This window comes from Malania oleifera, chromosome 7 (genome assembly GCF_029873635.1).
Source record: "Malania oleifera isolate guangnan ecotype guangnan chromosome 7, ASM2987363v1, whole genome shotgun sequence".
In the NCBI taxonomy this organism is placed as follows: domain Eukaryota; kingdom Viridiplantae; phylum Streptophyta; class Magnoliopsida; order Santalales; family Ximeniaceae; genus Malania; species Malania oleifera.
Window position 1 is genome coordinate 95,938,563 of NC_080423.1, and position 20,547 is coordinate 95,959,109.

The 20,547-nt window shown below is 36.8% G+C and overlaps 3 protein-coding genes across 7 annotated transcripts in view; 2 read left to right on the forward strand and 1 right to left on the reverse strand.

Annotated features, from left to right (window-relative positions):
• LOC131159234 (dual specificity protein kinase YAK1 homolog) overlaps positions 1 to 4,764 on the forward strand; it is a 32,533-nt gene extending 27,769 nt beyond the window's left edge. Inside the window, exons 14-18 of one of the 3 annotated variants that reach the window (XM_058113974.1) lie at positions 1,243 to 1,317; positions 1,441 to 2,252; positions 3,602 to 3,760; positions 3,949 to 4,250; positions 4,469 to 4,764. In XM_058113974.1, the coding sequence (XP_057969957.1) occupies positions 1,243 to 1,317; positions 1,441 to 2,252; positions 3,602 to 3,760; positions 3,949 to 4,250; positions 4,469 to 4,545 (1,425 nt within the window). In that variant the 3' untranslated portion in view covers positions 4,546 to 4,764. Of the gene's footprint in view, positions 1 to 1,242; positions 1,318 to 1,440; positions 2,253 to 3,601; positions 3,770 to 3,948 lie in introns of all 3 variants that reach the window. The other 2 variants (XM_058113973.1, XM_058113972.1) reach the window with 2 other exon arrangements.
• Positions 4,765 to 6,695: 1,931 nt separating this feature from the next.
• Positions 6,696 to 11,361, forward strand: LOC131159235 (RNA polymerase sigma factor sigA). 3 transcript variants are annotated; one of them, XM_058113975.1, is made up of 10 exons: positions 6,696 to 7,065; positions 7,168 to 7,932; positions 8,532 to 8,730; positions 8,859 to 8,951; positions 9,618 to 9,746; positions 10,026 to 10,079; positions 10,170 to 10,247; positions 10,355 to 10,417; positions 10,705 to 10,817; positions 11,038 to 11,361. In XM_058113975.1, the coding sequence occupies exons 2-10, from the start codon at positions 7,214 to 7,216 to the stop codon at positions 11,144 to 11,146; spliced, it is 1,557 nt and encodes a 518-aa protein (XP_057969958.1). In that variant the 5' UTR covers positions 6,696 to 7,065; positions 7,168 to 7,213; the 3' UTR covers positions 11,147 to 11,361. The 3 variants fall into 3 exon arrangements, with proteins under 3 accessions (XP_057969958.1, XP_057969960.1, XP_057969959.1); XM_058113977.1 differs by lacking the exon at positions 9,618 to 9,746 and having other exon boundaries at positions 6,700 to 7,065; XM_058113976.1 differs by lacking the exon at positions 9,618 to 9,746 and having other exon boundaries at positions 6,823 to 7,932.
• Positions 11,362 to 17,410: 6,049 nt separating this feature from the next.
• LOC131159237 (septin and tuftelin-interacting protein 1 homolog 1) lies at positions 17,411 to 20,535 on the reverse strand. The gene is made up of 2 exons (XM_058113978.1): positions 20,396 to 20,535; positions 17,411 to 20,267 (listed from the first exon to the last, which is right to left on the reverse strand). Exon 2 carries the CDS (start codon positions 20,247 to 20,249, stop codon positions 17,649 to 17,651), a length of 2,601 nt encoding a protein of 866 aa, XP_057969961.1. The 5' UTR covers positions 20,250 to 20,267; positions 20,396 to 20,535; the 3' UTR covers positions 17,411 to 17,648.
• Between the last annotated feature and the right edge of the window lie 12 nt (positions 20,536 to 20,547).

The window sequence follows — 20,547 nt, forward strand, 5'->3', positions numbered from 1 at the left end:
AAATTGATTCTCTTTAGCAACAGATTGTTTCTCCTTCAATTTTAAGTACACAGGACCATCATTGGTCTAAAATTTCAATCTGTAATTAGGAATGCTATCTTCTCCACCTTTGCCACAATGCCCTTCAATCCCCTCTTCCTTCATCTTCAATTTTGGCATCACCACCTTCTTGTTGTCATCCTCTGGATCTGCAGGAACCACCAAATTTGAACCTTGTATGTGGCTCCGAAGTCAATGTGTTGCTGGGGCTGGATTGTTATTATGTGTGTTAAGTGGGTTGGACAGTCTTAAATGAGCTGGGATGAACCTATGTTTTGTTGATCCTCTACAAAAGCTTGTTCTTCTTTAGTGACGCACTGACGCCAGGCCTGGATGAGTTAGTGATATTTTTTAGGTTCTGCACAGCTTCCCCTGTCCATTAAAATCCATTTTTTTAGGAGTCTGAGAAATTAGCTCACCCAAATCCGGATGCTGGCACGTGGCAAGAAACAACATTACTCCAAAATAATGGTTAAAGGAGTTATCTCAAGAGAACCTTGAATTTTTCTTTAGTAATCAAATTCTTCTCCACACACACACACACACACACACAGAAAAAAAGCACATACAGTGTATTCTTTAATGAATTAATTAATACATAGAAGAATGTTTGGGAAGGAGACTTCGAGTACTTAGATCCTCTTCTACAGTGCACATTTGTCTCACGGAAAATGTGCTTCTGGAGAATGCTACTGCATTTTTTGGTGTTTGGGCCATGGATAAAATTTCAGTCTTTGAATATAGCTTAAATGGCTATAGAAAAAGGTGCCTTAGTCAACTGAGAAAAGACTCTCAAAAGGTAATAACACATGGAACAAGGAACATTCCATCCAAATAACAGAAACTTCTTCATTTTCTTGGAAGTCAATTGGTGATTTTATGTACAAACATGACTTCTTGACCTCACTGTGCTTTGTTCTCGTGTTGCTGACTTGCTGCCAAGTCCCAATACTTGTTTCATATTTTCGCAGTTACAAATTACAATGGGAGCAAATTTTTTAATGCCTGATTGGTTTAACCTGATGTATGTTCTGCCTTTTATTTTTATTCATTCTGCTTTTAGAAGAGTTGCTTTTGTTGGTATTTTATTTCCCTGTTTGTATTGCCATTGCTTTAATTTTTTTGCAGTCGATTAATCATTGGTGAAGAAGAAAATCATTTAATTTGTTTATCTTTTTCCTTTTTAATTTTTTTTTTCTGTAGCCTGTTTCTCAAAATATGAAGATTGACCATCACCCAGGTGGAGGCCACTGGTTTGCTGCTGGTCTTTCTCCTAATGTGAGCTTGCTGCCCCCTTTCAATCTGCTATTGCTTTTATTGATCAGAGGAGGTGCACTTTTTTTATGTTCATTTCTACTAGACCATGATAGTTACCTTACTGGAGTATTTTACATGATACAGATTTCTGGCAGGAACAGAGCTGTTCTTCATAATAGTCCACATTTTCAGATGGTGCCACATGGTTATGCCAGCAGTTATGGTAGTTTAGGAAGCCATGGTAGCTATAATGATAGTGCTGTGCTTGGAAACAGCTATGGAAGCTACGGAGATAATAATAATATGTTTGCATATTTTTCGCCTGTTGGTCCATCGGGGATGAATGTACGTGCACAGGGCGGTGTGTCAATGCTTGGAACTAGTCCTGACGCAAGGTTGAGATTTATCCAGAGGCCACATGGAAATGGACTTGGTGTTAGTCCATCTGCAGGTAATTTTGCACCACTGCCCCTTGGTACTAGTCCCTCACAATATACTCCTCCAAACTCCCATGGGCAATCTCCTGGACACTATGGTCCAACTTCTCCAGCAAGAAGTTGTTGTCATGGATCACCTTTAGGAAAAATGTCTGCAGCTGGCCAGATTAGCAGAAGAAAAAGTTGGGGATATTCTGGTAATATGCAATCCCAAGAGAGTTTGTCATCTGCACAATGGCAAGGGCATTTTACTGATTGTCCCAGCTCCAGCCAGGCCGAAGGAAACTCCCAAGCAGTTGGTGGTTCTCCCTTGCATCTGCAGACAAACTATAATTCCACAAGCTGGAAGCAACGGGGAGGCATTGGAATCAGCGCTGGTTATCCTAGTCATCAAAACCTGCCAAGTTCTTCCACGCTTGGGTCAAATTTTCAATTCACGCAAGCCACAGTGGCTGCCCATGACAAGCCTGAGGCTAGTCAATCATTACCTGATCCTGGAGATTGGGATCCAAACTATAGGTAAGCATACTGCAAAGTCTAAAGTTCAACATCCAAGCATAGCCTGCCAAGATTTTGAAACCCCTTCCAATTTTTTCTATTAACAAATACTTGAAGTCTCAGAAAATAATGACTCCCAAAAAATCATATAAAAAGTGCAGAATGAAAAGGGAAAAAAAAAAAAAAAAGAAAAAAGAAAACTGAAGTCCTTGAATACAATTTGGCCCCACAAATGTCCACAGTTGACAGGATGCTATACTAACAGAAATATTTTAGCCCATGAGTATCTTTTTTGGTGATACAAACTTTCAAAAATTAATTGTTGCATGTCAATTCTCCTCCATTGATTTAATTCATGAAGAGTAAAACTTTGCAGTGGAAAAAATTTTGAGCAGTAAATAGATTATTCCTATTGTACTGTGGTATGACATTTGTAGTAAAAAAATATTTAATTGGCATATTGTCATCTGCCTTGCTGCTTATATTATATGTTTAACATTTACAAGAAAAATAAAAATTAGCATTAAAATGGACGTACTCAGAGAGTTCAATGAATAATTAAGGGTCTGTTTGGTATTGTTGCTGTTTTCTATTTTCTGTTTCTGTTTCTGTTTCTCTACAGTGAAGAAAACAGAATATAAAGTTATGTTTGTTTATGTAGTCAATTTTTTTTCTGTTGCCGATTTTCAGTTGTTTGCCAAAAAATTGAAAACCAAATTTTATGGTTTTATATGTTTTGGCAACCTATTGTCAAAAATTTCATTATCCAAAAATAGTTTTTTTTTTTAATTTTATTAAATTATTCATTTTATACACTTAAATTAAAATCAAAATTAAATAATCATATGAATTTAAATATAATTAAAATAAAAATATACATAAATTGAAAAAAAATAAAATAAAGCTTATTACAAAATACTTTTACTATTTTTCAATTTTCATGTCCACTAAAATTTTTATTATGAAGTAAATTTTGAAAATAGAACAATTAAGTAAAATAATTAGAATAAGTTTTATTTTTATTATAATTTTTTTAATGTATATTGTTTGTAATTTATTATTTTTATCATATTTTTATAATATTATTCGATTTATAGACGAAAATGTGCATTTTATAATTAAGTTTTTAATTTATATTAGTTTTATAAATGTTAACCAAACAAGTTGCTGGACTTTAGTTTTAGTTTCTGTTTTTGGTTTTTGATCTTTGTTTATCTAATTCTCGACAGTGATACCAGACGGAATCTAAATTTCTGGGGACTTGCGCCTAATGCTAGCCTGTGTTTTCCATTTCTCTGGACTTCTTGAGCCATTTGACTACCTTGGGCTATTGTAGATTCTTATGCTGTGTTCACATGTTTCCCTTTCAGTGATGAGCTGCTTTTGCAAGATGAAAGTTTGGAAGCATGCTGCTTAGCCAGTGAATTTGGAAGAGGAATGAATCTCAGTCAAGCTTTTGCTTCTGCAGAACCATTGATTGGAGTCGGAAGATTCAACTGCGCATCAAGCTCAAGCATAGCCATCCAAAGGTGCATCGAGTAATGGTTTTAGTTTCTTAGTATCCAAACTTTTATGCAGCCTGTACATAGTTATTTACTGCAAATTATTTGGTTATTGTTTGGGAAGTTTCTTCTTTATTGAACATATTAAGGAGGTTGAGCCTGATTGATCTCATTCCATTTTTTTTTCAATAAATTTTTTCTTCATTTCTGTTCAGAACAAATGGGCCTGTTCAAGCATTCTCACATGTAGAAGTCAGTAGCCCTCCTTCAGCTCATGATCCACATGTTGGATATGTCCGTTCTATGTCAAAGTCTTCAAATTTCATGCCTCACATCTCACAGAATTCTTTAAGCCGTTTGGGACAGCAACCAGTTCCGCGGTTCAATCCTGGGAGATCTATGGCTGTTCGTGGAAGTGAATGGAACCATATCAAGGTCCAACCCCCTCCTACCAGCTTCAACTCTGGAGGCCCACATTCTCCTGGAACCAGCTCCGTCAGTAATGGCATGGCATGGGGTACTCTCTCAACTCCAAAAAGCCTTGCCGCTCCATTGGTCCACCTTTTTTTTTTTTTTAATTCCTTTTCTGTTTTCCTATTTTTTCCTCTTTCCATTTACTTTCACGCAGTCCAGTTTAAAGTCATGTCGGAAAAGGCCAAACCACTGTTAAGAGTGTAAAAGGAGGGAGGGGATGAGCACATATGTTTTTTAACTGATTGTAGCATTCTGTTGTAGGACGCCGGACCAATCATCCTATCTTCAACATTCCACCGGCATCCCATGGAAGGAAAGACTATGGAAGGATTGCCTGACATTGGAAGATTTCCTGCTGCAAGGGGATATATATTGGGTTGGCAAGAAAAGTTGTATTAAATGGTTCTGCCTCAATAGCAGGCACCTTTGTTGGAAATCCTCTTGCAGACCATGCTTATTCATTGTGTTTGCATAAATATAATTTATGGTTATGGCTTTCTCATCTTTTGATCACATTGCATTCAATCAAAATCATTCAATCCTGCTTGAGCTTTGAATCTGCGCCCCTAGCGTCAAATCCATAATTGACATCTTTTACTGATTGAGATTGCTTTTTATATGTTTCAAGGAATCTAATCTGGTTATTGAGGTATACATTGCAGCTGTGGATAAGCATGTGTACAGAGTTCAGGCCCAAGCTCTGCAATTCCAATACTCAATGCACATGTAGATTATCATTCGGAAGATGTAAGCTGAACAATCTGGAGGTATTTGGAGCCGGTAGGCTTTACCTGAATCAAGTTTCCTGTTCCAATGCTCCGTATGCAAGTTGATTTCTCTTTGGATTTGTGTTGTAATATTGGTAATTCTATGGCCTGCGCCCCCTACTCCCTCCCACCACCCACAACCTGATCGCTGGGAAAGAGAGAAAAAAAAAAAAAAAACTGAAAAAGTATGTGTTTTTTTCTGTATGATGAATGCACGGAAGTGAAGTGCATCATTTTGTGAATGTTGAAGATCTCATTCAACAATATGATGAATAAAAATGAATCAAGCATGCTTTTCAGCCCAACTTGCTCTGCTTGTTTCCATTTTCACCATGCAGCTCAATGATGGTGAGATGCATGCTGCCTATCTCGGTGTCTAATCATGCCATTGCACTAGCTAATTGTATACAGGTTCTTGAAGAGAGTGGTGAACCACTGAATTTCCTTTCGGCTTCCACCATTTTCAACAAAGCATGTTCTGGCTTTGTTGAAAATTATATCAAATTCTTTTTCAAGATTGTGTTTTGAGACCACGAATTCGATGTTGATTCATATGAATTTCAATACAAATTTATAGTGTTTTATCCAAAATTATCCAAACTGAAGTCAGAGTGATGAGCTCACCCTGACTTGGTGTTGAATCATAGATCATAGGCAGCGAGGAAGCTCATCAACCAACACCACCCCCCCGCCCCCCACGCTCCTTTACCAACCCTTCTGTATTAGTTGGATCTGCACATGGAAAACATCAACGAGTTGAGTGATTAGGTAATGGTTGTTGGCCAAGGCTTGAATTTGTTATTATTCTCGGGGAATAATACCACTACACGTTTGATGTATAGGATGATAGGAATGGAATAGAATTTGTAACTGAATTTATTACTATTCCTTTCTAACTTCGTTTCATCAGCAAGCCAAACATTAAATGAAGTTTGTATGAAAGTGCAGGATGATTGGTCAGTTTACTAAATAATTTACCTAGGCATGGGGTCTATCAATCGTGTCGATATATTTTCTCTAGCGTCGGATTTAATGACATAAAATTTACATCTTGAATTTAGAATTACATGAATTCTGGGAAAAAAAAAAGTGAAAATAATTTTATATAGATTTTCATTGAATTTTATATAGTTTCAAATTCAAGAATAAACTATAATAGACCCAATTGTCCATACAAAAAATAAAAATAAAAATTGGAACGTGTCATATGATCCAAAACAATAAAAGTATGTGGAGGTATATATGGACATATATGTATTCCTCTTCATTAATTTTGCTCTTAGTGTGGTGTCTTTTTGTTTTACTTCATTGCTCCAAGAATAGGTTTATAAAAATAATATTTTATTTATAACATTGTAATGAGTTTTGGGATACCTACATTTCTAAAATTATAAATACGCAATAGAATAAATGTAAAAGTGTAGGAGGCAAACATGAGAGGAAGGGGATTCAATCTTACAAAAATAACAACTATTTTACTATATCCATATAATAAATACATTTATTACAATGAACAAAACATTAGTGTAGCATTTTCAAGTTTCAGACTCACTTCATTTACACATTTACTATCCTGATGTTAAAAAAAAAAAGGATTTAATTTGTTTTTTTAGATGGATTTTTGTTGTGTGTGTATATGTAATTGCACGTACCAGAATCCTCATATGAAAGGAGATCTTCTTGTTTTTTTTTTTGTTTTTATTTGTTGAGAGAGAGAGAGAGAGAGAGAGAGAGAGAGAGAGAGATGAATGGGGAATTTGCATGGGGATGCTGCGCGCCACACAGAGACCGAAAGAGGGCCCCAATATCTCTTCCAACCAATCCTCCGTCTCTCTTCCATATCCACTACTCTCTCCTTATAATGATCACACCCTCTTCTTACTATTATCATTATTATTATCATCCATCTTCATCATCTTGTAAAAATTTCACAAAAAGATCTCTTAATTTTGAAACAAATTTCAAAAATAAAAATAAAAATCGTAGAAAAATAAGCAAACTACCCCCAAATCAAAAACAGTAGCAGAAAACGATTCTCTGTTGTCACTTGTTCTTCCTGCGACCAACTCTCTGCTTTCTTCCTTCTCTCAGGTATGCCATTGCCCATACCTCTCTCTCATAGTTGATTAGCGTGTTGTTTCGTTCAGCAACTTTTTTCCACAACTGTGATGGTATTTTACACACATTCATCAGAGCAAATAGAAGGAGGAGAAGAAGAAGAAGAAGAAGAAAAAGGCGTATGATGGCAACGGGCACAGGCACAGCGGCGGTTATCGGACTCAGCGCAGGGAAGAGGTTCTTGAGCTCTTCTTTCCATTACTCCGATGTCACTGATAAGCTCTCCAATGTCGCCGCGGGCGACCTCCATACATCCTCGCCGCACTACCACTATCACCTCTATAATAATATCACGAACTCTAGAAGACCCTCCAATTACAGCCCCCTTTTCCCCTCAAATCGACCGCACCAATCCATCAAAGCCCTCAAAGAGCACGTGGGTTCTGCCTCCGACCTCCCAACTACAGACCCATGGATTCCCAAGTCTGACGCATTTGAAGAGATTGAAGGTTTCGATCCCGATTCCTCTGTGGAGGCTCTCCTCTTGCTCCAGAAATCTATGCTCGAGAAGCAGTGGAATCTTTCCTTCGAGCCCGCTGTTGTAACTCCTGATTCGCCGGCGAAAAGAGATCGCCGGAAGGTTCCTGTAACTTGTTCGGGGGTTTCCGCCAGGCAAAGGAGAATGAACAGTCGGAGGAGAAATCAGGGCCGAAACGGGTTTTTGACGGAACCCAGTATGGGTAAGCAGCTGAGATCAATGATCAGTCCAGACCTGCTTCGGACTCATCCCAAAGGTTACGTGAAAGGTGTTACCAGTGAAAAATTGCTCAGCCAAGCCGAAGTTGCGCGCCTCTCGAAGAAGATTAAAGCTGGGCTTTCCTTAGAGGACCATAAATCAAGGTGATTTGATGCTTCCCATCTCTGCGGAATCATTGGATTTTGTTGAAAATTGCATATTCATCTCCAAAATGTGCAGACATTTTAGATTTGAAGAATTTTTTTTTATTTCAATCTTTGTCATTTACGACGATTAATTTATAATGCAGTGGTCGTGCGAATTGTGACCTGAGCCTTCTATTTAATTTTGCCTTTGCAATTCTTAATGCAGAGTTCCCTCATATTGCTTTCCATCTATTGGATTTGGATGGTTGATCACTAATTTAATCTGTTTAGTGCATCGCAATAATTTGCAGAGTTTGAACAAAATGAGAAACAATGCACATAAGAAGTTTAATGCACCTAGATAACTGTTTCTACCCCGTGTGTGCGCGCGCGTGCGCGGGGGTGGGTGTCAAAGGAACTGTTTGTTTCTACTGATCCCTTCAATTCTCCGAGCCATGTGCGAGTAGAACCCTACAAGTTCAGGGGTGGAGGGCTGAAAAAAATAGTTTATTAGTATGTTTCTACAATAGTCCAAATTTATTGCTTATTAAGAAAGATGTTTTCATTCTGTTCATAGATTTTTCCTCCTCTTCTGATCCCTGCTCTGGGAATTTCAGACTGAAGGAAAGACTAGGATATGAGCCTTCTAATGAACAACTCGCAACTTCTTTGGGGATATCTCGTGCCGAGTTACAATCCAAAATGATAGAATGTTCTTTTGCAAGAGAAAAGCTGGCAATGAGCAATGTTCGATTGGTCATGTCTATTGCTCAAAGATATGAGAACATGGGTGCTGAAATGGCAGACCTAGTTCAGGTTGTTTTCTTTTCTGTCCTCAACTTCCTACTTGATATGATGAAATCCTGGTCCCAAACTGATGCATTCAACATAGAATTGTAGATATCTTTTTCATTATCTCATGAGAAATTTTTTTTTCCACTTAGGGTGGATTGATTGGCCTACTCCGCGGGATTGAGAAATTTGATTCTTCGAAAGGATTCAAAATTTCAACTTATGCCTACTGGTGGATACGTCAGGTAATCAATTTTTTCCTTTCTGCTTTTGCATGGTCAAAAGATGTTAAAACATTGTGAAAGTTAAAAGGTTATCATGATCCACAATGGCTTCTGAGAATCTTAATCCTCAGTGTCTTCTAAAATATTATATTACCATATTATATACAATCTTAGTATTTGGAATCCAGTGTTGTGAAGCTGTAGAGATGGAACCAGTACATTTTAGACATCCAAAAGAACCAAGGAGGTATAAGGTGTCCCATAATTTGTGTCTTAGGGTTATTGTGGACCTGGAATTGGATAAAACTTCCCTTCTTGAATTACGAGAAATCCACATTGGGAAAGTTCTTCAATTCTCATGCCGGTTGTCTTTCTCCTACAATGATTCCATTCTGATGCCTGCGTTTGTTGGTTGTCTACAAATAGCAAACATGAAGCAATACATCAATTGCATCAACTTTCTGAACTGAAGAAGAAATAAAATAGTCTCATTCTCGTGTATCTATGAATTTCATGCATTAGCCTCATTCATTTCCAAATGAAAAATGATTAAGCGATGTTACCTTAAGTATTGAAACTAAGATTTAGATTCTTATGCAACTTATGTGTTTTCATATAATGGTAGCATACATCTTGACTTTACAAAGCTTATACTGGTGTATGCTTTCTTCCTTTTTGATTTTTCAGGGTGTAACAAGAGCACTTACAGATAATTCAAGAACCTTAAGATTGCCCAATCATCTGCATGAAAGATTAAATTTAATCAAGAACGCAAAGACTAGATTGGAAGAAAAAGGAATAACTCCATCAATTGATGTAAGTCTAGTTATTTTTATTTTTTTATAAACGAGAGATTGGTTAACTGTTTTCCTTATAGCAAAAGAAATATATTAAGATAGAGAAAAGAGATAACCACGAGGTAGGAGAGGACAAGAGAATCCTCCAAGAAAAAAGAAAGAAAGAAAAAAAGGAAGATTAAAAAAAAAAAAAAAAAATCAAAGATGGGACTTGGTTTCTGTTAATTAGCTTCTTTCGTTTCACCTTAGGACTCCTTTGTTGCATGCTCATGATCTGTTGCATATCACCTCCTTTCAGAGAGTTGCAAAAAGTCTGAATATGTCCGAAAAGAAAGTCAGGAATGCTGCAGAGGTACTAAATACATGAAATTTCCTATGTTTAACATTGGTACTACTATTCTTCCGCCTTTTCCTATGCTTACTGTACAGCATCTGTGTGTAGGCAGACAGTAAGGTCTTCTCACTAGACAGGGAAGCTTTCCCCTCTTTGAATGGTCTTCCAGGAGAAACACTTCATAGTGTGAGTGATCTTATAGTAACTCAGTTTCTCTAAACTGCCAATAAAACATACTGATCATCTGATGCCTATAGTATCATTTTTAATCGACTCCTTTTCATCATTCTCAGTACATTGCGGACACACACCCTGAGAACAACCCATGGCATGGCATAGATGAATGGGCACTCAAGGTAATATAGGCTAAAAGAGGGTGAGGGTGTGTGTGTGTGTGAGAGAGAGAGAGAGAGAGAGAGAAGAAAAAAAATTTATATTTTATTACTTTATTGTCTTTTATATTTAGTCTATTCTGGGATTTTTTTTTAAAATCAAGAGTTACCACATTAAATGCCTCTGATGATGTGTATGGTTGCTTAGCTCTGATGATGTATATAGTTGCTTAATGAGGTTGATGTTCTTGTCAAGAATATCTATCAATGGAATGGTCAAATATGACATAAGATGCTGAACATTTTTGCAGGATGAAGTTAACAAGCTCCTTAATGCAACTCTTAGGGAACGGGAGAGAGATATTATACGTCTTTATTATGGTTTGGACAATGAATGTCTTACATGGGAAGAGATTAGCAAACGGTGAGTAGAGACTGCATGCTACTAGTGATTTCAAAGTAAATAAGTTTTACTGACTATTCATGTTACTGTCAAAGTGATCTACCCCATTACCGTGTTTATAACCATCTTTGCTGTACTGAGATTATATATCTTAGACTATCTGCTTTCCTACTTGCGTACAGTAAACCTGTTTTTCTGTTCTCTTCTTTTTTAATGATGGTTCATTTGTTTTAATCTTCAGAATAGGATTGTCAAGAGAAAGAGTAAGGCAAGTTGGGCTTGTTGCATTGGAGAAATTAAAGCATGCTGCAAGAAAGAGAAGGCTGGAGGCCATGCTGGTGAAAAATTAGTTTGGTATGTTTTGTTGTAAACAGCACAAAAATGGTTGTATATACTTAAAGAAAGAAGAACTGTACCCTTCAATTTATTTTCTCATCAGTAATATATAAAGTAGCTGATGTAAGTGCTTAACCCAAACTTTCTGCAACACTAGGTTAAAACACACCGATTGAGAACTTGTAAGATGCAGTGAAAATTTTTGTGTAGTACATATTCTGAGGCACAATCTCTATATGTGGATGTTACACAGAGGTCTATTTGCGTAGAGATCCCTTTAAGAGACTTCCACTGACTTTGGCTTAGAGCCAATTATTTTCAAAAAAATTCAAAGATCCTATGATATGAGTTTGGAGGAATCCAAACTATTGCTATCAAACATGATTTGTTTACATTTAAGATATGCAGCCATCACATACCTAATAAACACTGAATGTTCGATATTGGAGGAAACCAAATCGCTTACTGTGATCTGGTCAGTATGAGTTTATGCAAGTGGTTTGGTTCCTACTAGTTTCTCAAATTTCATAGTTATTCTATACTCAAGAAACACAAAGTAGGCAGTTCAGTTTTGTGTCATGAATCCTCAATCACCAACTTGTCATAGCTCCTAAGTCATTTGGAGCACTTTTATACTCTAAAATTGTCTTTGGGAGCTTGAAAGTCGAACCTTATGTTTGAATCTGTTTGATTTAGAAAAAAAGTACGGTACAAAGTTGTATTGTAATTGTCCAAATCCATACAAATTCAAACCCAATGTCCAAACTCTACATTTTTTTAACACAATTGAGAGTATAGAGTTCAAGCTTTGGATTTTAAGACTTCTGCAGCAGCAATGGAGGTGCACAAAGATTTCTAAGCTTAGCTACACCTGGATAAATATGTTCAATGTGTAATCAAGAACATATTAACAACTTTAGTTTAGGGACCAGACTGCAAAGCTCTAATCTCTCTTATGAATGAAAAATAACATAATATTTACAACGATATTCTTTGAGATTTGATAAAAATATGTGAACCTCCTTGAGATTTCTAAAATTCTACAACTTAGAAGATTTTTTGAGTTACGGACTCACTACATTTTTAATTTTCTACTACCTTATATTCTATTCATTATCTCTCTTAACAATTTTCAATTTTTTGTTGTAGCCGATTATGCGTTTTTTAAAGTCTATTTGTTATTATTTATGTTCTCTATTTTCTATCCTCATTTCTTTTTAGTGAAAAAAAAAAAAAAGATTATGGAAATGAGTTTGTTTATATTGTCAATTTTTAATTTTTGTTGTAAGTTTTCAACTATTTTCAAAAATTTTGAAATCATATTTCAATTTGGTAACTTGTTGCCTAAATACTTTAATACCTAGAATTTACTTTTGTGGATTGAAGCATTCGTTAGGTACATAATTTTTAAATAAAATTCTAAAATAAAAGTATTCATAAAAACTCTATAAAATTAAGAAAATGATAAATCATTTTAAAAATATTTTTACTTTTTTTCAATTGTCATATACAATATTTGTTCTTCTAAAATGAATTCTAAAATTTAATAACTAAGTAAAATAATTGAACTAATTTTGTTATTATAATACTTTCAATTTCTATTTTTATTATTTTAATTATATATTTTAAATTTTTTGTTTGATTCAAGGGCAACACTAAGCATTTGATCAATCAGGTCTTTAGTTTGTTTTAGTTTTAGAAATATTAACAGGTAGCTAATTTTCGACCTTCAATTTATTTCTGATTTTTAATTTTTAATTTATTTTTATTTTCTTAATTTTTAATAGTAATAACGACTCCTTAACATTTTAAAAAATGTTTAACAATGAACTAAAGGGACAGGAAAAGGGTCATTTTCCTGTTTTGTTTGGAAATATATAAAAGATGGGGAAATGATAAAAAAGAGATGGAGTTAGCTTTAATATGCATTGGCATGAAATGGTGGATAGGATTTTCAATTATGGGTCAAGGTTCAAGCCTCTTTCCGTTCATGAAACAATGAGAGGAAGATGTTAAGAGCATTAAAAATGTAGGAAGAAATATAAATGCTCTATTATATGGTGGATTATTAAACAGACCGGCATTCAAGGATTCTTATAATTTTCCTTGTAATCATCATGCTACATAGTTCTTAAAATATGCATACAATGCTATAAAAATGATAACTCGATATCACAAGTCTTGATGAGATAGTTGAATGTGGTGAAAGAAGTGTTGCGCATGCGTGATAACAGATAGTGCAAAGATAATTATAAATTGTGGAGGAAGAAGAAGCTATAAATTTGAATTAATAAAAATTTAGATGGAAATTTAAAATCATGCTTGCCTGTCGTATTCAAGCCCCATCGGATATCAGATTGTCTTCAATCAAAGGTATTAATCATAGGAGCATTTTTAAAATACTAAGATACACTTAAAAATGAAAATAGAATTTTGACTCCATTGATCAAGGTCCACTCATTACCAAACAGGCCCAATAAACTATTGTTTTGCAAGTTAAAAATGAGATGAAATTTTATTCTAACAGTGAATTATTATTTTTTATGATGCCCTATGAACCCACAAAAAACCCACCAAATTGGGAAATGTTAGCGACATTTCACACAAACACACACAACACACATCATATCCAAAATTCAATATTTCACCTTAATCTAAAATTCAAAATAAATAGTTGTAAGCACTAAAACCGTCACGTGTAAAGTAAGAAAAGGTTTGGTTCACGAAACAGCTATTTCTTAAAATAAGATGAAATACAATGGGAAAAAAAAAAAAAAAAAAAGTTACCCAAGCAAAACTATATGGAAGATAATTTTCAGTTAGGGGTAAATACATATGCATTTGTGTATCTAAGCTGAATGATGAGCAAATCAGCAAGGAAAACAAGCTAACGAAGGGACAACAGCACAAACAGAAACACAGAGATTATAGGAACCACCAACAGATATCAGATTCTCCCCCAAATAGTAAGCTGCTAACAAAGCCCAGAGGTCTTTAGCCTCATGAACCCAGCTCTGTGTGGAGAGAGAGTGGAGAGAGAGAGAGAGAGGCATAGCTCAAATGGCCATTTGTTTAAATACATTCCTGTCAAAAACTAATCATCTATACCAGCATAGTCTTCTAAAATCTTAGTAAAACAGCATAATACAAAATTATAATAGCCGAAAGATATAGAAATAGTAATGTTACAAGCAGCCAACCAAATAACAGAAGTACTGCTAAGACAAGACAAATAGCAAGGGAACACAGCCACAAGCCAGTTGCAATGCATTCCAAATTTGATCTGCCATAATGCTTCTCTTCCTATCTGTCATCTACATCTTGGGAGGATCAAGATTTTCAAATACATTTGCAGACAGACTTAAACAAGGATAAGATCAGAACGAATTTGGGGAAGTAGGATTTATACACGTCATTGAGCAGGCAAAAGGTGTTCTCCAATAACAACAGTAACAAGCATGTACCGCTATGTGGGATCGCCTATATGAATCCTTTTTCATTAATTCACACAATCGATGATTTGTTCTTCGATTAACTTAAGAGTCATTAAAAAATCCTTCTTCATTACCTCATTCCAAGTTATTTTAGATCTATCTTCCTCTTTTAGTACCATTAACAATAACTAGCTCGATCCTCCTCACTGGTGCACTATTTAGTCTGTATTACAAATGCTCAAACCATCTAAGCTTCCCCTCCCTTATCTTATCTTCTGCCAATGATAAGTCTAACTTATTGCGAATATGTTCATTTCTTAATTTATCCTTTAATGTTATGCCACTCATCCACCTTAGCATGTGTATTTTGGCCACTCTAAAGTTGTAAGGCAGCATGCATGAAAAGATACGCCACTTACTAATTCACCTTGAGGTTCTATGAGCTACTTAACTCATGATTAATCAGCTTGTATAGCTTGCTCGTGCTCACCATTATCACAATTAACACAACAAAGTTTGTTAAATGGCATGTGAAATCACACAGGCCTAGCAAAACACATAGACCACCAAATTTTTCCAGAATACAGATTCATATTGGCATGACACAAGAAGCACCAAGCAGAACCTGATTAAGACCGATGATGATAGAATATAGCATTTCTATCTCCTTCTTCAATTGAAAGAAGGATGTTTTTTTGTCACTAAAAGATCTCTTCTATTAGAATCACCCCGGCTTTCTCCTTTACCCCTCTCCTCCTCTCCTTACCACAATCAAGAAGATTCCTTACTTCCTTTCATACATGGACATCTCCCAAAACACCGAGATTGTAATTTGTTATCATTTTATTTATAGATCAAGAAATCTTATTAAAAAGCAGAAGAAAAATATAAGAAGTCCTTAACAAAAGAAAATATAAAAATAAAACTACCTCTTAATAAAGCACTCCAATCTCTGGTGATATCCTGAAAACAGCACCCTTAAAACATCCAGAACTATAAGCCCAAAGAGAAGCCAAGTGTTGAATTCTGTCCCAAATGAATCCCACTGAAAAAATTCCAACATTTTTTTCCCAATCGAAGTCACCATAGACAGCACAAAAAGAGCACATCTCCACAACCTTTTAGCATCCTTCCCCTTCCCAAACCAGCAAAACAAATCACCAGCAGATCTTCCAGTGATTTTGGGCATACCCACATTTCACAAAGCACTTCAGAAAGAGAATTATGCAAATTCCAAGCTAAAGACAATGAAGTGAGACACTGACACATCCTCCAAACTCACACATAAGACACCTATCTGGCGACAAAGCTTTACAGGGCTTCATACTCTGCAGTAGATTGTTGGTGTTAACTCTATTAAGGGCCACCAACCAAAGAAGAGCATTTGTCTTAGTTGCACCAATTGCTTCAAGATCAATAGTGGGCTCTATAACTTCTTATTATTGGTTGCACGTATTGCTTCAAGCTCAACAGTTGGTACTATTTTAGGCCAAAAGAAGGGTAAAACAAAATAAAATGCTATGCAGGCAGAATATATAACACATGTGAGGATAGAACTGACAGGGATCACCCTCAGTGACTTCGTGCCTACCATAGGCCAAGACCTGATATAGTCTCTTTTTGATTATCTAAGGTTCTTGTGATTTAAATACTTCATAAACATATATTGGTCTAATTTTTAGGATTTGATATTATGTTTCATTAATTACGATTCAACATTAAAATCCCCAGCGATTGCTTAATTAGTATTAGGAGAAAGCCTTTATAAAGGCATGATGTGTAACCATGAAGGATAAATTGGAATGAGCATTCAACCCTACTTAACTTTTGTCTTCATTTATTCACTCTCCTCCTAATTTCCTATTCTTTTCTCTTAATTTCCTGCATCAAGAAGACATCTGCCTAGTGTTGACATCCCAAATTGACATTACAAGGCAACATATACTCTACCTAGATACAAGCATAAAACAATCACCAATCACCAACACCAATATTTATTTATTTATTTATTTTTTGATAATAACCAACACGAATATCTATAACTGTATTTTTTTTGGGGGGGAGGGGGGGGACAACAAGTGAGAGTGCAGAGAAAGCGAAAGGAGGAAGGAGAAGAAGAAGAACATGAAGAGGGTGGGGAGTTTGATTTCAATTCAAATTGCACAACTTAACAAACATTACACATAAAGAAAGTACTTATATACCCAGCATTAAATATAAAACAAATAATTGAAAAATTAATCACAAAGACCCTAGAATATCCAAGATCATGCTAAATTAACTAAACTCCTAAATAATCTAGATTTCCTAAATTTAAAAAAAATCATTAATTTCTGAATGTTCAAGCAAAATATAAAAGCCTAGAACTATCCACAGGCTGCTGTCCTCCATCACCATGTATAAATCAAGCCATCGGTGAGCACACATTCTAAAGAGTCAGGTAAGAAGGCTCCCAAAATTATTTTTCAAGGCTTCTCCCTGGGTATTACAATGTCAATATAAAAAATTGGCAGGTTCCATATAATCGGAAAAGGGGACCATAACAACCCACTCTCTCTTTCTAGAAATACCTCTACAATATCCTAAATCCAAGTGAGTTAAAAAAATATCAAATAAGTGCCTAAGCACACAGACATAAGAAGCCAAGAAGGTAGTGCAGAGAAGCAAAAATGTCATTTTTTTCAAAAGTTAATTAATATATAAGGCAACAGAGAAGAGAAAATAGTCACTTCAGAGTTTAGACTAGCTAAAGCAAGAACGACCGAATTTCAAAAGAATAAAAAGATCAAAATATTTTGATCATATTCATTCATAAACTTGTTAGCAATATGCGCTGATGCTAGATACTCTGTAAAACACTGCTAAATTTAAGCTTATATCAACAGAAAAAAACTACATTTATCATTTCTTACAACAAAATTCTCATCCACCTGGACAAGCTGCAGGTTTTAAACAAGCTAACATTTGAGTAATTAATGCCCTATGCTTAACTCCAGCAATATATGCAACTGAAAATGCCACACAATATCAGCCAGACTAGCTCTGCAATTTAGACACAACTACTCAAAGAACACCCTAAAACTCAGTTTCTCTTTGCAAAAGAATTGTTATGCATCTCTACCAACCGTTCAAGAGATACCAAAGACCACTTCTCCTCAGTTTGGGCGAAGAGCTTTTGATTCAAAGAGTCCATTATTATGCTTATGTTACCAAAGCCATATATCTGATGTCCATTATGCATTCTGCCCGGTTTTGGTTTAAATAGCAATCCATGCTGTAGTGCATAAGCCTCAATAACTTCTTTCAAGCTCATCTCAAGACTACCACCCATACCATCCATCTGACTTGCCCCACTGAAGCTTGCAGCAGCTTGCTGCTGCGCATGCGCTGCTGCTCTCTGTTGAGCCTCAAACTGCCTCTGCTCAAGTGCCCTAAAATAGCTGAGGTTCTCTCTTAAACCAGGCTGGATTACCTCCATCCCTTCAACAGCCTGATTCATCATGTCAAGGCCTACATTAAGCTGATACCGAATATGTTCATTAGCCAACAGCTCTGGAGGTAGAAGTCCCTTCCAACCTAAATACCATTGAGTAACCTCTTCAAAGTTTGGGTTTGAACACAACCAGTGGTACAAAACCTGTTGCCACTTGCTGAAAAAATGTTCCTCCAACATTTTCACCATTAGGTGAATTGGAATAGCAGAGGCCCAAGACATGACCCAATAAAACTGATCAAGCTTCTGATTTGCTGGGTTTATTTGAAATTCCTGTAGGAGATATGTCAATTTTGGAACTATATGGCGGCCAAGGAATTGTTCCCAACTCAGCGGATCAAACACTGTCTTCCAAGGTGACAATATAGCATAAGCAGATGTATCACTTGGGTGCCAAGCATGAAGAACATTTCCCAATTTGGAACGAATTGTGTAATATAAACTGTCCAACTTCTGCCCCAAAAGTGGTAACCATGGATGCACCCAGACATGAATTGGAACAGTTTCCCGACGTGGGTCCCATGAATCTACAGCATGTGATAACTTTGGCATAACAATGTTGTCAAGTATGGTCTGCAGAACTGCAGGAGGAAGCAACTTTTCCCATAACTCCATAAACCGAAGCATTGGTTCAGGGTCCCTCGCCTCCCAAGTATTGATGCCAGATATTCTCACAGCAGGTAAAACAACTTCTGTAACCAACTGCGCATAGGATGATAGTGCATCTGAGAAATCAAAACAATCTTCTCCCTGCAACAAATTCTTCCACAAAGACATCAACTCTAATCCATGTGATGGATTTTGGAGTGGGTTCCATCCCTGAAACACTCTAATAAATAAAGGCAATGCAAAGGCACATGCAATACATGACAAGTTACAGAGCTTGTAATCTTCTGTGTATCTCCTCTGCAAGTCACCAAAAGACTTTGCAAGTGACTCCAATGTCAGCGTTCCTAGTGAATTCTCCTCACCTATACGATCCAATACACCAATTATTTCTTCCATACTATCCAACTGCTTCTTCTGATGAGCTGCCTCACTTTGAAGCTTCTCCTTCTCCTTCTGCAAACTCACTACATTCTCCCTCTCATTTCTCAAATCCCTGTCTATTTTCTGTATATCAAGCTCGGCCAAATCAACAATTAATCTCACATTATGTTGGAGTTCAGGCATCGGTATATCATTTTCTCTTGCTTTCTCTTCAGCATTCAAGTTTTCCAAATTGGATAAAACTCGCACCTGTGGTCCCCTCATATCAAACACCTTCTGAACAACTTCCAGACCCTGTTCTTGCTTTTTGGCCAACAACTCCTCAGCTGTCATATACTTGTCATTCTTCTTCGCCCGAGCTTGCTTCGACCAGAGCTTCACTTTCGCTCGACCTCCCATGGACTGAGCCACAGCAGGCAACGATTTTTTCTCCTCTATTTCTTGCAACGTGGGCAATTTTGTCTCCTTATAATCATTGAAACCCATCCCCATATTCTTTGGCCGCAACCTAGCTTCAATTGGAGTGACAATACCCTGCTTATTCTTCCCAAGCCCACCTCCTTTGTACCCCATCTTCTCAAGCAATTTCATCCCAATCCCTTTAGTATGCTTTTCAAATCCCCCAACATCACCAGGCTCTGGTTCTCTCTTTCCTCCACCCTGAGACTTCTTAGCTAATTTCAATCTTTCCCGCTCTTTCTCGCGCTGCTGTGCCCCCTCTTTAATCTTCCTCCCAAAAGCAGTTGGCAAAAAATCATCGTCATCATCATCCTCCGCTACACCATTGTCCTCTCGAATCTCTTCCGTCTTAGACGCCGAAATGTTGGAATTTTTGAATCTGATACCTGACCCCGACTGTGCAAACCCAAGCCCAGAACCCGACCTATCCTCATCCTCAACGTTCTCCTCCTTGGAATTGCGATCAATCTCCTGATTCGGCATCACAGCCCCAGTGGAGACGAAATTGACGGGTTTCGTGAAGTCCTGCTTCTTGGAAAGATCCCTCCTACGCTTCTTGGAGGAAGACCCGTCGTAATCCGAATCGGAATCGCTGCCGGCAAACACGCCGAACAGGACATCGTCTTTCGTCTGGTGGCGCTTCTCCTTGCGCTTCGAGTAATAGAATTCGCCGCCAATCCATTGTCCGTCTTCGAAATCGTTATCCATACCAAATCTCTCCATCTCCTGAAACTCCTCCATTTTGCACAACTTCGTGGGCTTCCCAGAAGAGGCGGCAAATTCAAATGAAACTTTGCAGAAACCCTAAAATTTATCTAAAGAAGAATCTTCGGAAAAAAGTCGCGCTGCGAGAGAGAAAAGGAGACAACGAAAAACCCTAGGCGTACCTGATTGCCACAATTTCCTCGCCGGGCGATTGGAAGCCTGAAGCTGGCTGATGTGATTATCGTCTCCTTTCACCGGCGCAGTGCAGCTGAAGCATTTGTGCATCGTTCGGGCGAAACTTGGTAGCACATCGTAGGGTCGGGTCGGGCAGCCC

Bases quoted from the DNA above. Each gene is read 5' to 3' on its own strand.
- LOC131159237 (XM_058113978.1), bottom strand. From the start codon at position 20,249: ATGGAGGAGTTTCAGGAGATGGAGAGATTTGGTATGGATAACGATTTC.
- LOC131159235 (XM_058113975.1), top strand. From the start codon at position 7,214: ATGATGGCAACGGGCACAGGCACAGCGGCGGTTATCGGACTCAGCGCA. The intron at 9,747-10,025 runs GTAAGTCTAGTT...ACCTCCTTTCAG, and splicing joins GAATAACTCCATCAATTGAT to AGAGTTGCAAAAAGTCTGAA. The intron at 10,080-10,169 runs GTACTAAATACA...ATCTGTGTGTAG, and splicing joins AAGTCAGGAATGCTGCAGAG to GCAGACAGTAAGGTCTTCTC.